At 37.0% G+C, this 11,018-nt stretch overlaps 1 protein-coding gene across 1 annotated transcript; it reads left to right on the top strand.

Annotated features, from left to right (window-relative positions):
* The first annotated feature begins 3 nt into the window (after positions 1-3).
* Positions 4-11,018, top strand: LOC124163227 (ras-related protein Rab-10-like). The gene is made up of 5 exons (XM_046539979.1): positions 4-357; positions 3,610-3,670; positions 4,016-4,154; positions 6,320-6,409; positions 9,200-11,018. Exons 1-5 carry the CDS (start codon positions 231-233, stop codon positions 9,392-9,394), a joined length of 612 nt encoding a protein of 203 aa, XP_046395935.1. The 5' UTR covers positions 4-230; the 3' UTR covers positions 9,395-11,018.

The following is an 11,018-nucleotide window of genomic DNA, read 5'->3' as shown; positions in this document are numbered from 1 at the left end:
CGCGAAAGCAAATTTTCGTTGAGGAAGACAGAATTCAGTGCGCAAGTAACAGTTAAGTATTTAGTACCTTGTGCCATTGATAATGATATTGTGACAGTTCTAGAGATAATTTTAAGTGAGCACATCAGCAGGCAACACCTAAAGGCAATTTCAAGGTATATATATCTGGCAACTCTGCCTTGGCTGTGGATCCTCTGGATCAAGGGGGCGATTGAGTCGAAAGAAGGAAAATGGCGAAGAAGACTTACGATTTGTTATTTAAGCTGCTACTCATCGGCGATTCTGGAGTTGGAAAAACTTGTATTTTGTATAGGTTTTCCGACGATGCGTTTACGTCAACATTTATATCTACTATAGGTAAGTTTTAAGTAGGACCTTCTCTTGTGTTATACCTTTGTTATTCATTTATTTGGCTATTGGGCGGTTTCTTTGTAAAGAAAGTATTGTCGTCATATTTTTTGCTCCTGTGGACTTTTTATACGTTTGAGTTGACATTTTGTCTGTTGAACCATCAGTTCCATTTCCTCGCGGTGAAATATATCGTGCGTGATTTCATGGTAGAATTTTGTTAAACTTGGGGTCATGCAGCAGTTATTTACAGATTTGTACAACAACATAGAAGTTTTGTACTTCATAGTTTACCTTATGGTAAAGGCCTCGTTGACCTCAATGTGTGTATATTTTCGTGGCCTATATTTAAAATTGTATCGTGAACCTGGCTCTGTTTTGACCTCGCAGTTTTTTAAACCTAGGATTATCTCCGGGTTTGTTAATTATGGCGTTGTATTAGGGAAGAATGTGTCTTGAATGAATATTATAGTATCAAATGCTCAATCACGATGACACAAGTCAAATTTGCGTCAAATTTACGTTGTTCCTATTTCAGATTAGTAAAAGAGAAAAATGTTTATCAAGTTGGCTCATTTGCCGGGTGTATACTTAACCGTGGTGAATTCCTCCTAATTCTACATTGTACTCATTATGCACACATATAGAGCAGGGCTTTTTCAAATTATCGAGAGGCTTACTAGGCTGATGTCATCGCTGCAACACCGTGCGATTAAAAACTCATAACGTGTAATCTCTATGGATTTATCCTTCGACCCAGGATGTTTTTGTGTAGTCGATTTCATTTTCATTCTGGCGGCCAATAAGGATTGACGTATTCGGATGTATAATAATTTTCCCTATATTTCTTGTTCACACCCAACCTATTATGTTCTCGTCAGTGTCTCGTCAGTATAAGGTCTTGTTTTCTCGTAAAGGAAGTAGTCATCACACATACGAGCCATCGTGTTTGTGTTAGATAAACTTCTTATCTTAGTGTAGGGTTTGTTGGAGTCAATAAGTCTTGAGAATTCGAATTTAACTTATCTCGTATGTCATCGTAACCTCACAGATAGCATGTAGCCTTTGATACATCGCGATATCATGAGTACACTTGTGTGCGTGTAATGTTATTAATGTCGTTCAAGGGTGATATCTTTCATGGGTTTTGCTCTAATGGTAGAGCAATAGCTACTGCTCAAGCAGTGTCATAATTTTAGATTTGTTATTAGCGTGGGCAGGACTACCGGTAGGTCTGGGATACCGGAGTCCGGGTTATCCACTCACATATTTTTACGAACATTTTTGTGTGGCTTGTAAAGGCTTTTCAGAGCATCTTTCTCCACATAATAATAAAATAAATAATTGCGCCCATGTGTCAAACTGTCCTTGTTCCATCAATAACTTACCTGCAGTGGCCCAACTATCTGCTGATGTGTGCTACACCCATTAATTGCACCAATGCCTCCCTAATGTCCAATTAATATTATAGAATAGAAATATTCAGGAGTTTACCATTGAAGTTTCTCAGGTGCTATGTAATGCTTTTAGAATATTCCTATATTTCCATAGAAATATGCCCTGTGCAAATAAACGATGGGAATGTATGTCTTCCCTAGTTCTCTAGTTCGTTCCTGGTATTTTGTAAACAGGATTTGATCTAGGAAACAAATTTATGGCTCTCTTTAGTATCAATAAATGTTGAGTGGCAATAATTGTGCTTAATTTGGGCCATTTTACTTCAACTGATATATTAATATATTTACGTAGCAGATGCATTTACTTCATAATGACCTTCTTTTGTTGAAGAGATTTTATCTCAGGATTAAGTTTGAAGCAAGTATCTAACAATGAAAATGGTGATGAGCTAAAGTTCATGTGTTAGTAGGAATGATTAAAAAAAATACAAGTGATAAATTCAATTAATTGATTTTAAACTATAATTTGATCAGTTGTATAATTTTGGTTTATCAGTCATTTGAATAGTTGATGCACAAAGTCCCTTAATTATTCAATCAAATGGTAGAAAAAAAATTCCTATTTCAGTCATCTTTTTTGAGATGTGGTCTTCTTTTTTTGTGAATATGACATTGAAAAATCCATTAAAATAAATCGCCTAAAAATAAAGTAACGTTTGAAATTTTTGACAACTTAGAAATCAATCTTTTTTTTAACCTCCAAAAATATTCTGTTTCTCACGTATTACCGTTTCAATGTTTCATTTTTGATGCTAAATAATATTTGAGATATTTTGTCATATCCTATGCGGCAACATGATATTAATCACATGCAATGATACAATCCCCATTTTCAGTTATGATTATATGTTGTGCATATACACCTTAAATTTGCAATTTGCCAAAATGTAAATATGAAGCGATAGTTTTTTAAACTGAAAGCTCCTATCAAAATTTATTATTTTTCAGGCTGACTTGCATGATTCCAAAAAAAATAAGTTTTCATTACTTACCTCCTTATTTCAATTAATGAAAGAAATAATTAATCATTTAATCAATTGGTTATTTATAGTATCATAATTAGCAAATTAATTGTTGATGGTTGCTCATTTTAAATCGGCCGTTTCTCATTGTCTCTCTGTGTTTAAAGGCCTGGGTTCAAGAACCAGGAGTGGATAGTTTTTAATTTAAGTACTTCAGCTTCGTGAGGCCAGTGTGATGGACTGGTATTGTAATTTTACTTGTTTATTTGGTAATTGGTGTGGTGAAATTGCTGACACGTAAAATACAAATTATGAATGAATATTCAAAATCCATGTCATCAATTCTTTCCAAAATTATATGGACAGTAAGACGTATATTACCCTTTTAATTTGTAATTGATAATTATATTTATTTCCAACATAGGTGGGGACTCATAAATGCTATCGATTTAATAATTGATATCGAATGCTATCAATTTTATATCAATATGTATTGTGATTCGTATGTGTATGAAAATTTTACTCTGTTGAAATGACAAGATGTTTTTGGGACTTTTTTTTGTTTATGCATGGAAATGTTGTTGCTGTGGTATGACAATCAGTTTAATTATTAGGATAGCATTTATACCATTTGGAAGAGAATTTTGTCTGAAATGTCTTACTTTACTTATTAAGGCTATATCTTATTGGCTATAATAGGGATCAAAGTTACGCTGCAATTTTTAGGATACATTTGAAACATTGCTTCAGCCGTTTTTCTCAAAATCAGGGTAATAGTCCTCAGTGAATCATTACTTAAATTTCTTTGTGGTAAAAAACTAATTTGGCTGGTTTTCTTGCAGGAATTGACTTCAAAATTAAAACAGTTGAACTTCGTGGGAAGAAAATTAAATTACAAATATGGTAAGTTATTGGCTCTTAGTATTGAGTATTGTCATCGGCATGTTTACTTAAATTTTGCTATTATTATCATGTAGTTTTGTTTTCTCACCATTATAAAAACAAATGATAAAATAAGGGTTTTGCTGTATTCATGCAAATTAATTAACTTCTAATGCTGGTAAGGCATTATGACATAAAACTCAATATGTAGTTTATAGCTTTTGAAATACACCCTAGTGCCATTTAGAAATCCCCTACACAAGGCTTGATGATCATTGGAGAAAGGCATTTTCCATTTATTTGTTTCAATTGTTTGATAATCATTTTGTGTGTGCACTATTATTTATATCTTCAATTTCAATTTAGGGACACAGCTGGCCAGGAGAGGTTTCATACAATCACAACATCATACTACAGAGGAGCAATGGGGATAATGCTTGTTTACGATATTACAAATGAAAAAAGTTTTGAAAATATTGTGAAGTGGTTAAGGAATATAGATGAGGTAAAGTACATTTTTAAATTCTGCCTTCATTGTTGCATGTATTTTAAGTATTTCATGAAAAAATGTGTTATTGGTGAAGATGTGATTTAAAGTAATGGTACAGTAAAACCTACTTATGTACATGGAATCCGACAGGGCCATAGCAATTTCATAGTAAGGGGCTTCGGTATAAGAAGGCGCTTTGAGGGTTGCGTTGTCACAGGATGATCAGAGCGTTAACATTTATTGAAGAAGTGAGTCACTGATATAGAAGCTGAAGTGGACTCTTCTGATGACCTCATTTTGCAGATATAGTATAAGGAAATCTCACTGAAGTGGCAAGTTCTGGAATACAGCCCTTGATCCCCCAGCCAAAGTGAACTGGGGGATCTATGTCATCTTTTCGGGGAGGGGGACTATTGATGCTTCATTTTTTGTGCGCTTTACTTCTGTTACTTGCTGTAATCTTGAGAAACAAGTCTTTGGACTAGAAATTTGAATGACTACTCTAACATGCTTTTTGTATATAACCCAAGTGAAAAAATTAAAAAAATTTCGGACATCACCCGATTTGGCTGCAGAGTTGGAGATTTGTGTAAAATCTGCTGGTAGAATTTACTTCTTGGGGCAATAGCAGATAACCTACCTCTTTGTTCCCCTTGAAAATATATTAAATGCTTTCAGTCTGGTGTTTCCAGTTGAAGACCTCTAATATTAAAAGCACTCGCGGGAACTAGAAGACACGGAATGGGGACTTTCTTTGCCTTTGAGTTTAGGCAACAAAATTTATTTAATGACCTAGCTGCATGTAGCATCAACCCTTAAATTAAGAATTTTGTGAGATAATGAGTGATTAAATGCTTGATAACATACTGCCTCCAGGCAGATACTATATTTATTACAAAATGAAAGATGGTGATCAAGATATGACAGATAGTGATAACTTCAATATTGGAAGGTTGTACAAATGTAGAGATTTGTTATGGAAGTTTTTTCTCCATACATAGTGGAAAGGATGGGCCTGGGATGTGGACACTGACTTAGTTATTGGTAGGTTTTCATAAAATGTTGCTGTATGAAGGTTTGTCATGAAGGGATTTTAAATCCATTTTTGGAGGTTCACAATAAGGGGTGAACCTAAATTGCATCTTCCCAACTCATAATGGCCTTATTAATGATTACATTTAGTTTAAAAACACCATATTTCCTTAGGAATTCTCCCCTCACTCCCCCTTCTTCTATTTAGTCAGCCAGTGGTATGCGGTGCATTATCCATATGAGCTTGATTGATATATGAAATGACCATAGCATCTGGGCAAATGATTCATTGATGGTGGATCATACCCCACCATCAGTCATTTGCCGAAATGAGGTCTACAGCATGGGAGAGGAAACATTGGCCAGTTTAACCCTTTCACTGCTGTGGACGTACCTAGTACGTCCGCACGGCAGACTGCGGTGGACGTACTTTTTCTTCCTCCGTACCATGCGGTCAGCACTTTCGCCGAAGCACTTCGAAGGGACCCACTAATCCAGGACCCTTGCCTCGACGAAGTCACCCACGCAAGACCGTCTCATCGGCCCTACCGGCCCTACTTTGATATAATGGCCATTTTCCGGTGGTCCGCAGCCACGTTTTGTTGCAAAGTTAACAAAATCGTTATTTTTTATCGCAGAAACACGGTTCAAAGACGTACTTGATTGCTTGATTGGCAGGAGTGCGATGAAAACAATCATATTTCGATGATCGGATTAATTGATTGATTTTCAAATTGCAGTCAGAGCGGTCACTTTTCCGGAGGTAGGGCCACCGCTGATAGGGCCGATGAGACGGTCCTGCGAGGGTGAGTTCGTCGAGGATAGGGTCGGAGATTAGTGACCCTTCGGAGGGTGTACCACACCCATCCTGGAAGTACCTGCTCCATGGGCCCAGGAAACGCATTTTAACATTTTCGCCGCATGTGAGGAGAAGGTTTCCGGAGATTGAACAGCAGTGAAAGGGTTAAAGTCTTGATGACGTTAACCCCAAAATCTGTTAATATTGACTGAAAAACTAGTATTTACAAAACTTTTATTGTAAATCAAACCCCTTCATATATTTCATTATTATTTTTCTCATTTGCTGTGTTCGTTTTATAATATTCTTTAGAAATACTCATGTACTCAGGTTTTGTTTATTTATCTAGCATGCCAATGAGGATGTTGAGAAGATGATTCTGGGAAACAAGAAGGACATGGCTGATAAGAGAGTGGTTAGCACAGAAAGGGGATTGGCGGTGAGTGCCCTAGATTGTACCTATATAAGAATTGGAATATTCCTGAGTTAAGTAGTTTTCCCTCTCAAAATATTTTTGATATCCTACTATATTTTTTTGCGTAAGCATATTAAATATTTGAAGAGTCCCCATTTGGTGAACAAAGATAATTTATCTGACAAGGGGAATACACGACCTTCGCATCGCCGATCGAGCTCAAATTTTGCGAATCGGTAGTTTATGGGTACAAATGTAATATGCCAAAGCGAGACGACGCACTTTTCGTAAAATTCCGAGAAAAAAGCAATTAGAAATCGTTAAAAATGAAGGTACTCTATATAATCTGTTTTGAACTTTCATGTTAAACAATAGGGCGCCAGCCCAGTGGATACGGTGTCCGACTGTAGAGGTGAAGGTAGCGAGATCGATGCTCGCTCAGGGAACTTTTTTTTGTGTTAATTTTTAAGAATTTTATTGTTTCAATTTTTAAAGTTCGTTTTCTTATCTTCGTTACTACTATGGAATATATTTTTAAAAGAGTTTTTTTAAATATTTAAATCAGGAATGGATTAGCTTGGGATTAGGAACTGAGGATGAAGGGTGGATAGAAACCCGGCGTCGGCATTAGCCTGCTCTTAACGAAAGGCGCCAAGGGGACCACGGCTTAACGTCCCATCCGACGGACGGTGTACTGCACAACTAGTGTAATCCACATTACACGCAGGGATTGAATTTAGGAATGCCCCTTAATTCTTTACCGAGATTTGGATGTGGAAGGCCAGTACACTGCCTCACCACTCCAGTTAATCCTTTATTTGCAATTTTCAGGACGGAACTCATCATAAAGACATGCAAAGCAAAGTGATTTGCGGCACCACGAACAAGCAGAAAAGGCTGATCTATCGGAATGTTGAACGCGTTGTTCGCAGCTAATATAATGCTCATCGATAAAAATTATATTAGCTGCGAACAACGCGTTCAACATTCCGATAGATCAGCCTTTTCTGCTTGTTCGTGGTGCCGCAAATCACTTTGATTTGCATGTCTTTATGATGAGTTCCGTCCTGAAAATTGCAAATAAAGGATTAACTGGAGTGGTGAGGCAGTGTACTGGCCTTCCACATCCAAATCTCGGTAAAGAATTAAGGGGCATTCCTAAATTCAATCCCTGCGTGTAATGTGGATTACACTAGTTGTGCAGTACACCGTCCGTCGGATGGGACGTTAAGCCGTGGTCCCCTTGGCGCCTTTCGTTAAGAGCAGGCTAATGCCGACGCCGGGTTTCTATCCACCCTTCATCCTCAGTTCCTAATCCCAAGCTGATCCATTCCTGATTTAAATATTTAAAAAAACTCTTTTAAAAATATATTCCATAGTAGTAACGAAGATAAGAAAACGAACTTTAAAAATTGAAACAATAAAATTCTTAAAAATTAACACAAAAAAAAGTTCCCTGAGCGAGCATCGATCTCGCTACCTTCACCTCTACAGTCGGACACCGTATCCACTGGGCTGGCGCACTATTGTTTATCATGAAAGTTCAAAACAGATTATATAGAGTACCTTCATTTTTAACGATTTTTAATTGCTTTTTTCTCGGAATTTTACGAAAAGTGCGTCGTCTCGCTTTGGCATATTACATTTGTACCCATAAACTACCGATTCGCAAAATTTGAGCTCGATCGGCGATGCGAAGGTCGTGTATTCCCCTTGTGAGACATGGTAGTTATTTAAGAAACTATGCCTTTTAATCTAGCCAAAATTTTATTTCATTAAGTCTCGAGGCCGTTTTACACGAGGCACGTACTTGCACAATCTGACATGTGTGTGAAGGTGCAGTCTTAAATTGCGTCGTGTAAAGCGATGAATTGCTAGAACACATGCGAGAATGCATGGGCATGAGTTGGCAGAATAGCCCCTGTTCTAATTTTGCTCATGCATTCACGCAATTCCACACCATTTTGGAAATTAATGCAGTTCTAACCTGTGCAATTCCATGCCCCTTGTAAAACGGCCTTTATGGAGGTTCACATGTAGTACTAATTTTTGGTAGCGAAATTTCTATAATAATAAAGGGACTTAAATAATTCAAGTCTCAAAACTTCATGCCTTATTAGAAGAAATTTTAAGCGACTGATGTTTTTTCATATAATTTATTTTTCTGATCGCAGTATGAATAGTCAGTGGACTTATTCACTATGAATTGAAAACTTATATGCTTTAATCTGTCATGGAAGCATGTAAGTTGGACATTTTTCTGCTCTCAGTTTTAGTAGAGAAGCTTAGTCTTTCCAGGAATATTAGATTTTGTATACTCATGTATGATTTCAGTTGTGTACTTTCATTAAAAGCTACATCTTTAGGTGAACTGTAATGATCACTGTGGCTGGTTATTGACCCCCAAAGTTCTGAAGTTAATAATGACAACAGGTTGATCAATGTTCATCTAGTGTGGTAGCTACCAAGTGAGGAAGCAAAGTTAATTTTTTACCAAACTTAGTAAATTATTGATTATTTAATTGTTTGTAGTGAGAGAATTTCATTGAGGTAATAATTTGTTCAGCTGGTCATATTCTAATAAATTATTAGACGTGCATGTGGGGAATGTTGTGTGCGAATCCTTCTTTGTATTTCCATGTGGCTAGCAACTTTGTGATGGCTCTCTGTGGTCATCTTCTGATATTTCAATTCATGTCTGTTTCACTATACAGCTGAAAGGATGTAAGGACTTCATTAACCTCGCACAATATTCAGTATAATAAGTGTGTGTAATATAATAATATGTTGCCATTGTTATTGTCACTGGCGTAGATCGCACGAGAGCATGGAATTCGTTTCATGGAGACATCAGCCAAGGAGAATTTGAACATCAGTCAAGCATTTAATGAGTTGGCTGAGGCAATATTAGACAAGACACCAGGGAGGGATGCACAGGAGGCTCCAGACCGTGTTCTAGTTGACCGCAAGGTTGACCGTGGAGGGTCAATGACTGCAAGGTGTTGTTAGGAACTGCTTTCGTTGCGTGTGGCACCACTGGAGACTCAATTGTCGGAGGGTGGGATTAGTGGCGCTGAGGAAGGGCACACTAGGAGTTCGCCCTATCCTCATGTTCGTCCATCATCTCAAAGGTTGCCGTGTGTTTGTTTGTCCTGCAAAATGAATGCTGCGAGAGGGTCGTTGCGATGGCATTGTTGTCAGTGAACCTAATGAATGGAGTGAGTTGTAGCATTCTTTGGTTTGCCACACAATATACGAATCTCCTTGGCTTCTCTTCTTCCTGGGACTTTGGCACAGTTCCTGAAGTTATATGGGTCTACTACGATCACTAACTTGAGACATTGTTTGAGGAAACAAAACTGATATTAAAATTTTAACCCTTGCTTCCCTGTAAAGTAGTATTGTGCATATATTATTTTCCATAAGAGGCTTTTGAAATATATTCTTTACTTTCATTTGAGTGATATTAAAATACATGATAAATTCATTGCATTAATCTTCCTCAAATTTCCTATAAAAACCAATGCTTTCTGTTGCAACTAGTGGATTCTTTTGCTTTGTGATGTGGTGGGAGTGTGATGCAAAATCACTTAATTAGGTAGGGGAAATATGATGAAAGTCACTTTTTTTTAAATATTTTAACCATTGAGGTATCTGTGATTTCATACTGTTCAGGTATCATTGAAACCGAGTTCGAAGAAGTGTCTCGGTGTTGACATAATTTAATTAAAGATGTTCTCTCATTAAGGAGGTGAATCTCAATTACAAAAAAACTTTTTATATGTTTTTCGGAAGTTTAGGAAAAAAAATGCTTCGTGAAATGTACACAATAGCAAATAGTTAGGTTTTGAAGAAGTGGCTTGATTTACAATACCACAGAATGTTGGCTTAACGTGTATACTGCTTCGTGGTATCCCATCCTATTCTATGAGGGGAGATGATTGAGAGTGGATTGAAAGAGTTCATAGTTTTGTTTTGTGTGTGATGCTATCATTATTCCCAAGGACTGCCAAATTCCCCAGTGGGCTTTGATGGTTAGTGAAAAATTTTGGGAAGGCCGAGATTTTGTAGGGGTCCTGGAAAAAGAGCCCCCTCATTAAAAGTCAAGATGTTGTGTGTGGTGTGGTGTTCCCTCTCAAAAGGCTTCATGCATCTGGGAAGTGTATATGACTTGTGGAGACTGAAGTGATTAAAAAAAGTTCTGGTGCTAGTTCGTTTTACGTACTGCTTGTGTGAGCATGTTTGCTGTTGCTTTGATCATCTATATCCTAGTGGATTTCACTTTCAAAGCTCTCCTGCACAATGACAATAAGGAGAAGGTTGGTGCAGCAATTCTTGTTAAATTGGTGTGTCATAGAGCAACACAAAAGTCATTGAAAGAAAAATTGATTTTTTATGGTTGGGTGGTTGTCTTAATATAAATAAATAGTTCATATTCTCTACACGGTGATTCATGGTTGCATTTGTGTGATCATGCCTTGGTGTATCTACACAGGTGTTTGCTTGTGGATTATTCTCAGGCTCTACTGCAATGTTTAGACAGATTTTATTTGATTTTATGTCGATCAAATATAACACCAGCTTCGTTTTTCTCATAAAGTGGGCATTTTTATGTGAAATTCAGTAGGTCATA

Source organism: Ischnura elegans, chromosome 8, assembly GCF_921293095.1.
Source record: "Ischnura elegans chromosome 8, ioIscEleg1.1, whole genome shotgun sequence".
Classification (NCBI taxonomy): Eukaryota; Metazoa; Arthropoda; class Insecta; order Odonata; family Coenagrionidae; genus Ischnura; species Ischnura elegans.
This window is presented reverse-complemented; position numbering and strand designations above follow the sequence as displayed.

Excerpts from the sequence above, each read along its gene's own strand:
- LOC124163227 (XM_046539979.1), top strand. The coding sequence starts at position 231 with ATGGCGAAGAAGACTTACGATTTGTTATTTAAGCTGCTACTCATCGGC. Across the intron at positions 3,671-4,015 it reads AAAATTAAATTACAAATATG|GGACACAGCTGGCCAGGAGA; the intron begins GTAAGTTATTGG and ends ATTTCAATTTAG. Across the intron at positions 4,155-6,319 it reads GGTTAAGGAATATAGATGAG|CATGCCAATGAGGATGTTGA; the intron begins GTAAAGTACATT and ends TTATTTATCTAG.